This window comes from Mus caroli, unplaced genomic scaffold, assembly GCF_978045245.1.
Source record: "Mus caroli unplaced genomic scaffold, Mus_caroli_1 scaffold_12, whole genome shotgun sequence".
In the NCBI taxonomy this organism is placed as follows: Eukaryota; Metazoa; Chordata; class Mammalia; order Rodentia; family Muridae; genus Mus; species Mus caroli.
In genome coordinates this window covers 120,710,509-120,725,478 of record NW_028227267.1, presented here as the reverse complement: position 1 = coordinate 120,725,478, position 14,970 = coordinate 120,710,509, and the positions used below count along the sequence as shown (strand labels likewise).

The 14,970-nt window shown below is 37.2% G+C and overlaps 1 protein-coding gene across 5 annotated transcripts in view; it reads left to right on the top strand.

Annotated features, from left to right (window-relative positions):
• Nalcn (sodium leak channel, non-selective) overlaps positions 1-14,970 on the top strand; it is a 324,306-nt gene that overhangs the window by 28,342 nt on the left and 280,994 nt on the right. For all 5 annotated transcript variants that reach the window (XM_029469212.2, XM_029469211.2, XM_029469215.2 and 2 more), the window contains exons 4-6: positions 1,275-1,358; positions 2,777-2,916; positions 3,017-3,145. In XM_029469212.2, coding sequence (XP_029325072.1) covers positions 1,275-1,358; positions 2,777-2,916; positions 3,017-3,145 — 353 coding nt within the window. The remainder of the gene's footprint in view (positions 1-1,274; positions 1,359-2,776; positions 2,917-3,016; positions 3,146-14,970) is intronic.

The following is a 14,970-nucleotide window of genomic DNA, read 5'->3' as shown; positions in this document are numbered from 1 at the left end:
GAAGAATCAGGTGGTCTATTTTAGGGCCTTGTATGTGCTGAGAGTTCCTATTATGTTCTTTGGTCAGAAAAGAGCGAGGTAATTTCATCCATGAACAATAGTATCTAATTTGTGCCTGAGAAGTTCTTTAGCTGCCTCCCTCAATCTCTCCCCTAAGAAGTATTCTTACTGACCAGATCCCTAAAAGAAAGGTCAACCAATCGAATAACATGTATTTGATGTGCTGAAGGTCATCACAAGTACTGCAGTCTGAATTCTTCAAATGAGTCTCGGGCTGTCTGTTTCTTATCTGGCAGTAGATCTAGATAAAAGTAGCATTCATCTACTAAACACTGTCGGAGTAATAAATAATAATGCTAAGACATCCCAGCAGATGGGCTCTGGGAAGATAAGGCAATAAATCACATGCTCATGAAGCTAGCGGTGCATATCATTCATGACTGCAAAATATATCCCTCTACCTCACCTTGTTAAATATTTGCAAGACACTTTCAGAGAGTTTCTTACACTGGATAATCGATCTGTAGCCTTCAACTGTTTACCTTTACACAAACTGACAGACAAGTATTGAATAACTCATCTCCTCCCGCATGAGCATGACAATTTCTGTCCAGAGCCCAAGTCCTCTCTGCCCTCAACTTTTATTGACACTTTGTTATTCCAGAGGGAAATTCTCTTTTCAAATATCATTTTATTGAAATGTACATCCTAACCTTAGGATACAGGCCCTATTAATAATGAGAGCAGTATGTCTTCATTTTCTTTGACAGTATCTTCACAACTAAGGTCAACATATCTTTTCCTTGCAAATTAAGGAAATTTCCTCCTTCACAGTTACTGCCTGGTAACTTTTACCAGTTACTTTCCATGCTATCAGTGATTGGTAAAGCAGTTTTAAAGGCTTTCTGTTGCTATAGTGTGCTCTGGGGCTTAGGAGACGGACACTGTCTTGGGACCCAAAGTGATTATTAGCCTCTGTTACTACTTGTTGGGTTTGTGAAGATAAAAGAATAGATGCTTTCCTTTTAACATCCTGAACTCAGAGTTTTTCAAGTTCTCATGATTCATCAACAGTTTGCCTAAAAATATAGCATTTTAAAATTCTAAAAATACCCTTTTGAAAGTTTGTTCCATTGTGATAAAAAAAAACCTGTTGATGGCTTTGACTATTTCCATCATATATACACATATACATACATAAATATATATATGTATATAATATGTATATACATTAATAAATTTTGCCTGACAATCCATGTGGAATTTATTTCCAGGGTGATAGCTCCTATGTGAAGGATCGCTGGTGTGTTTTTGATGGATTCATGGTCTTTTGCCTTTGGGTATCTCTTGTGTTACAGGTAATTAAATGTGTTTAAATAACAGAGTTTTTTTTTTTAAGTTAGCATTATCTTGCATTCAAAGTTTAACTAGAAACATTAAGGAATACATTTCAAATGTGGTTGTATAATTTCTTTCATTGTTTAGTTTACATATCCATGGATAGAAAACTCTAATTGGAATATTTAAATTTTCAGATTTTAATGTTGATTACACTTTTGAGTTTGCAGAAATTAATATCAGTATTAAAGATAATTCTTTTTAAAACAACTATAAGCATGCTGTCACTGAAATAAAAGATTTGGAGTGATATATCTAACTTTTAAGTCAAAAATTGAATTTAAAAATTGTAAGTTCAGGTTACTATATGATTATATACTCATTAAAACAGATTAAGCTATTAATGTTTATAAAGATATTAGTCAATACCAAATACATTACAAATATAAGTGCCTTATGATAGTAAATAGAAAGCATGTATGAAAAAAGCTATAACAGAGGATTTAATGGACAATACTCTAATTCAGTCTCCTATATCTTTGCAGTCATGATTTTATGCTTAAGACAAGTCATTATGCTACTATCTGATTTTTATTTATTTATTAGTTTGATTATACTAAGAAACCATGTGATTTATGTTTCTAACAAAAAAATAAATGATCAATGCGTTATTGTTAAACTTTGGTGTAAGCCACATCCCTGTTCTTCTATTCTTTGATTAAAAAATTCAAAATAAAGATTGTCAGTGAGATTGTTTATCACCTAAAGACACTTGCCACTCAGCCTGACATCCTGAGTTAGATTCCTGTGGTTTCCATAGTGGGAGGTAAAAACTGACTCAGGGTATCTGTCTCTGACCACTTATTTGTACAATATTCCACATGTGCACACACATACACACATTTAATTAATTAATAATAATTCAGAATAAAAGATGTGCATTACATCTTTCCAACTGTTCCTAATGGGTGTTGATTAGCTGTCATTCCTCATTCTTATGAAGTGCACATCTCTGTGGCCTGATTTCACCTCCTGTGCTTATATGCTGTTTCTGTATAATAAACTACTGTATGTAGGTGAGCAGATTTTTGTTATTAGTTTGCTTCTGCTAGGAAGTGGTCATTTTCCATATTTCAATAATGTTTTACAACATTTCCTACTTTTTCTAGATATTCAAAGACACTACTAGTGAGAAACAACTCAAAAATTGGCACTTTATTTCATGATAAAACTATGACTTGAAGAATTAGAAAATGGAGATTAAGGGCGTTTTCATTAGTTTATATATATTTGTTTCTCTTAAAGTAGTTATAATGTAGAGATATATTTGTTGATGGAATACGATGTAAGGCTAAATTCATTTTTGTGTTGCCTATACATTCCCTGCAGTAAGTAGTGCTAAGGGGAAATCTAAGCTTGTACATCTCTTCTCATGTAGGTGTTTGAAATAGCTGACATAGTTGACCAGATGTCACCTTGGGGCATGCTGCGGATCCCACGGCCACTCATTATGATCCGGGCTTTCAGGATTTATTTCCGATTCGAACTGCCAAGGACAAGAATTACAAACATTTTAAAGTAAGCACAGCTTGGTGCATACATTAAGAGAGAGTGTTTATGAAAGCTGGGGGCTAGGGGGGATTTAATTTATTTTATCTAACTTTTCTCTTTCCTTTAGGCGGTCAGGAGAACAAATATGGAGTGTTTCGATTTTCCTCCTTTTCTTCCTTCTTCTGTATGGGATTTTAGGAGTTCAAATGTTTGGAACATTTACCTACCACTGTGTAGTCAATGACACAAAGCCAGGGTAAGTTTTGTTTTTGTTTCTTAGCTACACTTTAAGTCTAGGTGATTAACAAGGACATGTTTGCACGCACACGCGTGCGTGCGTGCGTGCGTACATGCGTGTGTGTGTGAAATTGTCACATGCTTTAAAAATAAGTTTTGGGTATTTTGTGTTCTTTATTCTTTGCCAGTTTAGTGTTATTTTGTCCAACTTTGAGTCAAATGTTCATAGCAAGCCATATCAAAATATATAACCTGGTTGTAATGAATATTAAACAAAGACAAACCTTTCAGAGTATGGCCAAATGGGGACTGTGGCCCACTTCAAAAGCTAACAAAACTTTGGAAGATATCCATGGTATTAATTTGTTAAAGAAAATAAAACTCTTGTTCTTATAGGTAATACCACTGGTCATCCTTTCCTAAAAGTCCTGGCTGATTTCAGTAACATTTCCAGGTGTATCTCAAGGCTGGAGATTAACATATAGCATGTGAGAGTGACATATAGCTGGTGCATGGTGGTGGTAGAGCCTGCTTTCCTGCAGAACACCCATCATGAAGACCAGCACCAATACAGAGTGATAGGAGGAAAGAGCAGAGCTGATGGCTAGCCCGTAGGCACATGTTACAAGTGGTATACACTAGGTGTTGACTGGTTATCTGAGCTTGGGATTCTACATTCAGCCCACAGATGTTCAATAGTTGCAACTACAAGATATAAAGGACACTGAGCTAGCTGCCTTTTACTGTTTCTATTCATGTCTTTGAGCAGGGATGGATCTGTTTACAAACAAAAGACTCACAAATTATATTAAACAAAAATCTCCATTGGGATCATAGAATATAAACTGATACTGCCTTGTTGAATTGTAAAAGAGACTCAGTTATGTTGTGTCAGCAAACAGTTAGACTTTTAAAAAACATTGAAGCTTTTATAACTCCTGATTTGTTTGTTTGTTTGTTTTTGTATTTGGAGGTTATTTTTTCCTTAAACCACAGCTAAGTGAATACATGAGAATATTTACACACACACACACACACACTCACACACAGGATTACATTATATAAATAATAATAAAATTGGTTCAAACTCAATACTTTTAGCTTATGTAAATGTCTCAGGTTATTCCTCTATGACTTGTATATAGATTGTTTTCTGCAAGTATACCTAATACTTTCAAAAATTAAAATGACAGAATAATTAGCCAAAAATTTCAGTGTATTTTTACTGGTTATATATGAAACATCAGAAACCTCTTAGCAAATATGCTTGTTTTTACCTTTATTATTCTTTATTTATCTGTGTGCTTCGGTGAGGCATACGTGTGCCACAGCATGCCCATGGATGTTAGAGGACAGCCTGGAGAATCAGTTCTAGTCAGATCTCTCCTTCCATCATGTGGGTTCAAGGGATGGGAGTCAGGTGGGTTTACTCTCTGAGCCACGTGGCTGGCCCATTGTACCCTTACTTAGTAGTTATATACAGTCATATCACATTTACATACAAGTATGTCTTGGGTTTAAAGGAGTGTGTGTGCTCTTTGATTATGAACAGTGACAAAAGGAGTTAGTTTTTACCACTTAATGGAACTTCATAAGAATTTCACACCAGTTTAGTTGTTTCTTGTTGAAGCAAGATATAATGACGTTGTCTTAGTTAGGGTTTTACTGCTGTGAACAGACACCATGACCAAGGCAAGTCTTATAAAAAATAAAATTTAATTAGGGCTGGCTTACAGATTCAGAGGTTCAGTCCATTATCATCAAGGTGGGAGCATGGCAGCATCCAGGCAGGCATGGCACAGGCAGAGCTGAGAGTTCTACATCTTCATGCAAAGGCTGCTAGTGGAAGACTGACTTCCAGGTAACTAGGGTGAGGATCTTAAGCCCACAGCCACAGTGACACACATCTACTCCAATTAGGTCACACCTATTCCAACAAGTCCACACCTCCAAATGGTGCTACTGCCTGGTCCAAGAATATGCAAACCATCACAGACATGCATATACACAAGAGCCATAAATAGACACAAAGGGTAACTTTTATAGTTAAAATTTGGTTTTCTGAATATATTATTTTCTTTAATATCAAAATTCTATTCCTCTTTTATTTAACCACATATTGAGGTTTTGTTGACAGATAAAAGCTTATATGTAATATATGTATATATAAGGATACATACATGTATATACTATATATAGTATATGTACTATATGTAATATATAATATACATGGAATTTATTATTACATTTTTGTTCATGAGAAATATTATTAGTCCAGAAAAATTATCTTCAAATATAAATGAGAAATATTTCTTCCTACTTTACTTTTTAAATACTTTTTGTTGTTTTGAAATTTTCTATTATCATTATTATTTTATGTATTTACAATCCAACCATTCTCTCCCTCTTGGTTCCCTCCCATAGTTCCTCATCCCATTCCTCCTCCCCCTGTCTCCGAGTATGCTCCCCTACCCCCAGGCCTCTCCACTTCCTGGGGCCTTAAGTCTCTCAAGGATTAGGTGCATCTTCTCCCACTGAGGACAGACCAGGCAGTCCTCTGCTATACATGTGTCAGTGGCCTCGGACCAGCTAGTGTATGCTGCCTGCTTGGTGGCTCAGTCTTTGGGAGCTCCCAGGGGTCTTCTGGGTTAATTGAAACTGCCTTTTTCCTATGGGGTCACTCTCCTCCTCAGCTTCAACCCTTTTCCCTGTTCAACCACAGGGGTCCCCAGCTTCAGTCCAATTGTTGGGTATCTGTGTCTATCTCAGTCAGCTGCTTGTTGGGTCTCTCAGAGGACAGCCAAGCTAGGCTCCTGACTGTAAGCACACCATAGCACCAGTGATAGGGTCAGGCCTTGATGTTCCCCTAATTGGGCTGGTCACTGGACCGCCTTTCCCTCAGTCTCTTCCCCATTTCTGTCCCTACAGTTCTAGACAGGAACAATTCTGGGTCAGAGTTTTTGACTGTCCATCCACTTGAGGCCCTGTCTATCTATTGGAGGTGGACTCTAAGAGATCCCTCTCCCCAAAGTTGGGCATATTATCTAAGGTCACTCCCATAGAGTCCTGAGAGTCTCTTATCTCCCTGGTCTCTGGTACTTTCTAGAGGGTCTCCCACCTCCCACCTTCTGATGCTGCATATTTCCATTCATTCTGCTGGCCCTCTGGGCTTTTCTCCTGTCCCCCTTCCCCATACCTGATCCTATGGTGTTTATGGGAAAATTTATATACATTTACCAGGACTCTCACCCTCCAGCTGCCCTTCTAAACCCAACATACTCCCAGATTCCCACTCTCTATTCATTTATAACCCACAGAGTTAGACTAGTGTGTCCCATACGGTAAGACGAATGTGAAACTGATAGACTCCTTGCTTTCATCTTTTTTTTAACTCCATGAATGAAACTCTCCAAGTCTGCTTTGGTTTATTGTGGTAGTATTGGAAGAGGTGAGGAGATTTTTACATTATTAATGAAATAGAACTAACACTTTAATATTTAATCTTTTTCTGTAAGGTGTGCCAAATTCTGTTTTCAACAAAACCTACTTATTTTTTAACTTGTCGTGTTGTGGCCTAATATTTATGAAATATTTTCTGGTTATCCTTCAAATAGTTGTTGGATCTGTTGGAATCAGCCATGTTTCAATCCTGATCTTAGTGGTTTATATTTTTATTTCCTTTTAAGCTCCATTTGGAACGTTTATGTATCTTTTCTTGCACACACACAGAAGAGCTATGTGTCTGTTTTAATGCTCTCTGCAGTTTCCTTGCTTTCCTGATCCAGTCCTTCTCTTATCCTTAATTTTTCTTGTTTTCTAGACTTCTCTTCATCTTGTTTCTTCAGATGAATCATGTCACTGTCTTTAATAATTTCTCCTTTTAAATGCAAGGTCCTGAAGATAGACATTTCCTTCTAAGTACCCCCACTAAGTACATCTTCAAATTTTGATGTTTTGTATTTAATTATTATTTAATCCAAATTTTTTTTCTTTTTACTTGTGCCATCTCTCTTGACCTGCAAATTATGTAGAAGTATGTTGGGGGTGGGAGTATGAGAGAATTTTAAAATACTTTTATGTTGCTATGTAATTTTTTTCAATTATGATTAAATAATAATCCTTGCAATGATCATTTTGGGGGGTGGCGTATGGTCTTTAAACAGTAGCCATTGCATGAAAATCACAAAGTTCTCAATTTTTGCTTGTAATTTTGGTCAAGGCATTTGGTGACATTTACCTGCTCATTCTATAATTACAAAATAGAATCACTGCATTTTCTCAACATGACAGAAAATTCCTTTTTCTCTTTTAGTTCCATCAGGGTTTTTTTTTTTTCTTCCATTTTTGCAGCTTAGGAGTCTAATTAAGCAAATGAGCACAAGAGGTCCTGTCTTTCTGATGAGCTAACCTTTCTAGAGTTACACATGTCTAATGCTTCTGAGTTAGGTTTGGTGAAGTCAGGATACATAGTGAACGACCTTCATAATAACAATTAGATTTTGTAATCTAAAATAATCCACTTTTTTTTAGCCAGGTTTTCTCTTATTAACAGTTTATGTGTTCCTGAAGCTGTTTAAAACTAAATGTACTTTGTTTTGTTCCTAGACTTGCAAAAAAAGTAAGTAAATATCAATCCCACCAGCCACTATTACGAGTTATTAACTGTAAGGCCACATTGGTAAGAAGGATCTAAGTTCATGGAGAGGAATTAAGAGGGAACCTGGTAACAAGTGAGTCTGTCACAGTTGACCAGATACCCTAATCAGCAGCTTGAATTCCATTGTTACAAACTTTGTAATGTCCATGTATGTATATATGTGTATACACACACACACACACACACACACACACACACACACACACTTATATGAGAAACCAACCAGTAGATATGAAATGTATTTGTACCCCTTATATTTATCCAACTGGGACACTGTTACTAGGACAGAAACTGGTAAAACTACTTTTAATAACAGCTTGACAGGTTTTCTTTTAGAAAGGCTGAGCTTGGTGCCACCTTTTCAAATGCAAATTTTCAGTCTGCAGGTGGATTTTTTCCTATGGTCTACATTGTGTTCAGTGAATCCATTGACTAATAATGGATCCATTTCCTAACAATGAACTTCCAGGAACAGTGTGGCTTTGCACATGAGGTTATTTCTAGCTCATAGTCTTTCAGACTGAGAGCTCTGGCTTCTTCATCATGTAGGTCTAGAAGCCCAGCTCCGTTCATGTCTCCATGTTGCCAGCCACTCTCCTGATATTCCTTCTATTCCTTCTACATGTGTGTTTTGCCATTTGGAAATGATTTTTTTTTCGTATTGTTACTTGCAGTTTTTTTTTTTAAATAGGAGCTTTTTATTTATTTCTGAATAATGAATCAGAGAGTATCAAATTTTTAATTTTTGCTGGCTTACTATTCATTTTTTACTAGCAAAGATTACAGTATTTGGATATTTATTTATTATTCTTTAAAGGTTTCATTCATGCATGTAATATGATTTAGCCATTTTCATCCATTATTGGTCTGTTGCATAATGCTTTTTTTCAACAGTTAGTTCTTTGAGTGGATGGAGTTGACTTCAGTGTAGGACATCTTTCCAGTAGCACCCAGGAGTCCCTCCTCCCCACCTCCTCCTTCCCCTCCTCCTTTCCCTCCTCTTCCTCTCCCTACTGTTTCTCTTTCTCCTCTTCCTCTTCTTCCTCCTCCTCCTTCACCTCCTCCTCTTCCTACTGTTCCTCCTCTTTCTCTTCCTTCCCCTCTTCCTTTTCCTTATCACTTTTTCCACATGTTCGTCTTTCTCTCTTTCTTCTTCTTTCTTGTCTTATTTTCTCATTATCTTGCAAGATTCGTAAGGCCACATATAATAAAGGTTTAAGGAATTAATTTTATAGTATAGTCATCTCCTTATCTCTAATACAGGGATTGTAGCACAGAATTAATACTTATTAACCATTTATATAAGGTGTGATTGATAGAATATTTCACTTGGACAGATAATAACATTATCCCAAATTGACAAGAAAGAGAAAATAAACAAAATAAGTCACTATGTAAGGCAGAGGAAATGGTTACAAGTAGAAAATATGTGTTCAAAGCAAAGAAAAGCAGTGTGTTATTCAACATGCGGGGCAGGAAAATTGAAGCAAGTCAGAAATAGAAGAGTTAGCAAGAAAAATCTGTAGTTAGCTTTTTTTTTTTCAAGAGTATGAAGACTGTTGGGTATATCTAGATTGTTCTATAGATGGATAAGAAAAATACCCAAAAAATATTGTTTGAGGGAGAGATAATAGTTACAGAAGTAAGGAACAGGGAAAGTAGTTGCATAAGAACTTTCACACATGGGGATGTATTCAGGTTGAGCATTGTTTTATAAATTATTTCTCTTACTTTTGGGAATATCCTATAATTACTTTACTTAACCCCTCATTTCCCCTTCTGAACCCTCTCAAGTACCCCTCCTGGCTCTCTTCAAACCATGACCCATTTGCATTGTTTGTTTTATATGCATACATGTATATACAAATATATTCATAAATGCATAAAATGAGTCCTGTGTGACTGTTGTGAATTAAGTATTCTTCTAGAACACAAAACGGTAACAAAAGTACACACAGATGAGCTTGAATAGTATTTAAGCTTGTGTATGAACTTCAATAGCAAGCGAGAAGCAACAACATGAATGTCTTCTAAACTCAAGCCCTTAAGTCAGTTCATTCGTCTCCATGGCCATCTCCATGTTATACCCATTGCTGAGAACTCATTGCCACTAAGTGTGTACTGAAAGACCTCCTGAAATGCAAACACCAACCCCATTTCACCCTATTATTCTGAAGTCAGAGGTCATCATAGGGAACTTTATAACGTCTGGCAGAAGATTTGCTGGAAAATTACCTTTCATTGGCAGTGATAGGAATGAACATGTAGGGCATGGTATTAACTGAAATAAGCTATACACATACATATAGTGCCCATGGTATCATTCATGTATGGAATCTAGAAAAGTTATGAAAGCAGTAAGGATTGTAGTGTTTACCAGAGGCTGGGGACTGATGAGAGAAGGGGGAGCTGATGATAAAGGATTCAAAATTCTGGGTAGATGGGAATGATAAACTTTGAGAACTCATCTTCAGCAACAGGAGCAGAGTCAGTTATAATGTGTTGTATAATTCAAAATAACTGGAAAGCAGACTTCAAATATGTATCACTACAAAAACATTAATGGCCACCATGTTTAATTAGTTTGATTTATTCATTCTTTCTATATACTTGTGTATGTGTGTGTTGTAATATTATGCTTAAAGATAAAGCACAGCTATGATTTGTCATTTAAAAGTAGCATTAATTCTAAGCTGGGAGATGGCTCAGTAGGTAAAGCTCTTACTATAGAAACATGAGAACTAGAGTTTTGATCTCCAGAACCCACAATCATGTCAGACAGGTACGGTAGTATACTTTTAATCCTAGTATACAAAAGACACAGACAGGGGATTCCCAGAACAAGCTGGTTAAACTGACTCACTGTACTCAAAAACTCCTAGTTCAAGATAGAAATCCTGTCCAATGAATGATCAAGGAAGAGTCCCATTGTCAACCTATACACATTAACACATTCACACACACACACACACACACACACACAGAGAGAGAGAGACAGACAGACAGACAGACACACACACACACACACACACACACACACACACAGAGATACACACAGCCACATATCCCCCCACAGGCAAACATACATACATAGAGATATACACACATATGCACACATACAGACACACACACACACATGTACATGCACATAGACACACACAGGCACACACACATATGCACACAAATACACAGACACACATAGACAATGACATACATACACATTCACACACAGACACTCACACACAGAGATATACACATGCACACATGCTCACAGACATACACACACAACACACTCATGTGTGCCCCCACACATGTGGATAAACATATACACATGTACCCACATGTACACATATAAACAATATTAATTCATTTTATCTAATAAATATGTCTGAGTCAAATAGTAAGCTATGGTTATGCTTAAGGAAGCAATGTTGCTAAGTTCTGTGAGGATTTCTAGCTTTAGACTAATCAACTTGCATGCACTATCTTCTTAATAATAGGAAATCTTTCAAACAAAAAGATCTTACCACTGAACTCTGGGATGGATCTTTTGAGGCAAAGAGGATAAAGAGTGAGGTGATTCGTCACACACACTTTTACTTTTAAGCAACATGCATTTCTTAAAGCATATCAAAAAACACCTTAGCCACATCTTCAGCAGCATTACCAGTCAAGGCTGAGATTCCTCTCTGATAATGAACTTCAATCTAAGGCAATTATGGAAAGAGTAATGAGATTTGACTAAGCAAAACAGCTCATTTCCTAAAGAAAGTTGAGAAGGGCAATGGCCTATGGCAGAAACAGGTGCTACAAAATGCCAAATGTGATGTCAGACATCTGCTGTGAGCTGAAAGAGGAACCTGCAAAGATGAAGCAGCAGGTGAAATAGCAAAGATGAACACTCACCTGACAGCTTATTATCACAACTGAGAGAGGAAGGAAATGTATTCATGGCTTCATATAAAATAAGAAAATCTTATTCCCAGGAGTGAGACAATTAGAATAGCTTCAGGGCAAGTAAAGGCAAATGTTAAAAATATAAAAATTTTCCTAGAGAGGGCAGAATTCAACCAAGAGCTGAGATGGCTATTTGTGCTGGCTGGACCATTTACTGTATGTAAAAAGTGCTGTGCACTATGGATGCCCAGAGCCATTTCCTCTATCTCTAGTGTTCCTGGGTAATTACTAATATCATCATATTTTATCCTAAGATGCTTATGTCCTTCAATGGGGCAGCTTATAGAACCTGATAGTTTTTTGTTTCATTTTGTTTTTTTATGAATTATCATTAAAGAGTTTTAATGATAATTAAAAATGTGAAAAAATGTGAAGCTGGATTTGGGGAAATTTGATATTCCTGATCCAAATAGAAATACATCAAGTACACTAAAGAACAAAATGAAAATGGTCTTATAAATTCCATTTATGAAAGATGTCTTTTTTTTAAACACATGGAACACTTTGTAAACTCATGTGTCATCTTCTAGTTCTTGAAGCAGAAGAGCTGCTGCTTGACCAGGTCTCACTCAACCCAGACTCAATGTCAAGAAGGGTAGGCTGCCTTGTAACTAACCTCAAAGCAGGTGCACATGGACACCAGGTCTCACTCAACCCAGACTCAATGTCAAGAAGGGTAGGCTGCCTTGTAACTAACCTCAAAGCAGGTGCACATGGACACCAGGTCTCACTCAACCCAGACTCAATGTCAAGAAGGGTAGGCTGCCTTGTTTCCTCAAAGCAGGTGCACATGGCCATCTTGAAGTTAGTCTGCCCAGGGGCTGTTTCCTTATGACTTACATCTCTGACTCTACTGTGCTTTGTTCATGGGCTGCTTCCTACATAATTATGACTCAGCCTCAGCCTCCTGGCTCCTGTCATGCATGATGTCTTTTCTAAATCAGCAAAATATTTGGCAATGTAGTAAGAGGAGAAAAACATGGGTGATGGCAGAAATGCTTAAAATCCCTCATATTTAAGAAGGTAATAAGATGAATAATATATATCTTTAAAATAATGTATTGTACTGTCATTTATATTTTACCATAGCTTTACTTAGTAGGCTATTTAGGAATGAACAAACAAAATGAAAAATTCATACTAAAACACTGAGTTCAATAGAAAAGAACTGTTTCCTACAGAATGTGCCAAATCTGCTTGTTTATTAAGAAGAAGTGATGTCACTGTTATTTTCTTCTCATATGACTTATCTGGTTTTGCAGTCCTACTAAGTCTAGAAAGGACCATTAAAACATTTCCAAAAATCAAAATCAATAAATAATTTCTCTCTCTCCAAATAAGTGCCTTGCTTTCTAGGGTGCGATTGGTTTTCCAAAGCTACTAGCATGAACTGCGACAAGCCAGTTAGGGAGGGCTTTTAGATTAATTCTGAAAAGGGAAGATGAGATAAAGGTGAAAAGGAAGCCAGATGATTCTCCGAAATGAACTGGAAAGTATAGTGAGACATGAATATCCTTTCCTTTCTGCCACAGACCACCCCAGTCAGGTATGGGGTCCCTGGGATGAGGGTCCTCGAAGGCTAGGTGGGTTTGTGTGTCACCTTTCTACTACTAAGAATATGAAAAATATGACATGATATATCAGAGTCCATATTCACAATTGTTGTGGGTACAAAAGTGTTTGTATATGTGTGTATGTATGCATGTGTGGACTTACACACATGTATAGTTTCTCATATGGATTTACTATAATTATGTTCTATATTTTTCTTCTTAGAACCCACAAGGTAAGTATAAAAGAAACCTCACTGATACAGTAAATAACACCACATACTTTAGTTACATAGTATTCTTTTTTTTGATTGTGAATTCATTGTATCAGATATTTCCTTTGCATCTGTAACAACTTCTCAGGAATTTTTATGCAATTTGGCCTCTGTGGGTAACTTAAAAAACAAATCAAATTTGAACAACTAAGAAGTCAACATCAGGACTGAGAGATGGCTCAGCTGTCAAGCGCTCTGGCTGCTCTTCCAGAGGAACCAAATTCAATTCCCAGCACCCATGTGGCAGCTTACAACCATCTTCAACACCAGCTACAGGAAATCTGATACCATCTTCCAGGCTTGAAAGGCACCAGACATACACTTAGTGCACACACATACATGCAGTCCAAATAACCATGCACAAAAAAATAATAAAACATAATCAAAGCCATTAACATATCCTTTGTATCTTTGGTCTTAACTTAGTCAAAGTGTTGACAATGCAAACAAAATTGTTGTCTATAAATGTGTATCATAGATGTATGCTTTCAAAACCTAGAAAGTAAACTTTGTGGCAGCCTCTCATGTGAAACAGTGGGTTCTGACCTGGGACTTTTTTTTTTTTCACAAATTTGGGAGAAGTTGCAATCAGTTATCAGTGCACTAGTCACACTGTACCACTTTGAAGAAAGTATGTTCCTTTCTCTCTCACCATACATCTTCGAGTATGAAGTTGGACAATGGTTTGGCATGAAAGCAGCTTCTATATTTAAACAATTTCAAGAAACCACCTCAGCTGAGTTGAGAAAGAACTACAGCTGTCAGTGAATGGATGATAAATTTCTCCTTCTTTACTTCCCCTCTGCCTAATTCCTGTCTTTCTCTCTTCTATGTACATAATGGCTTTCTAGCCCCACATCTGACCCATCCAGCAGGTCCAGTTATTCGAGGGTCTTGAGGGGACCTCCTCCTAAGAACCAAATGGGGGGTAGAGAGGGACGAGGGCCTTGTACGAATAATGACACGGAAACCGTTCTGGAATGTATCAAGGCCCCAAATCTATTGAAAAAGGTCCAAGGCTTAAATGCACAAGCAAAAGGGGAAGTACAGATACTTATCAGTGGGAGGGGTGGGGCAATACAAGCAAAAGGAGAAGTACTTATGGGAGGGGGGCAATAGAAATTCTTTCTTTTGGCAGCTACACGGGAAAGCAGGAACTTGGTGGTATCAGGGTGTGGTCAGGACATCGGCGATGGCTTAGGGCTGGAACATTCTCGGAATCGGTAGGGCTGGAACATTCTCAGAATCGGTGTGTCGGTGGCCCGCTTTTGACCCGCATTTCTTCTCGGGGGGAGAGGCCCAATTCAGAGATCAAGAGCTGTCTTAATAGCTCCCAACACACATCTTAGAATATACATCTACTGCCAAGATTGTTGCCTATTGATATATTCATGGAACTCACATC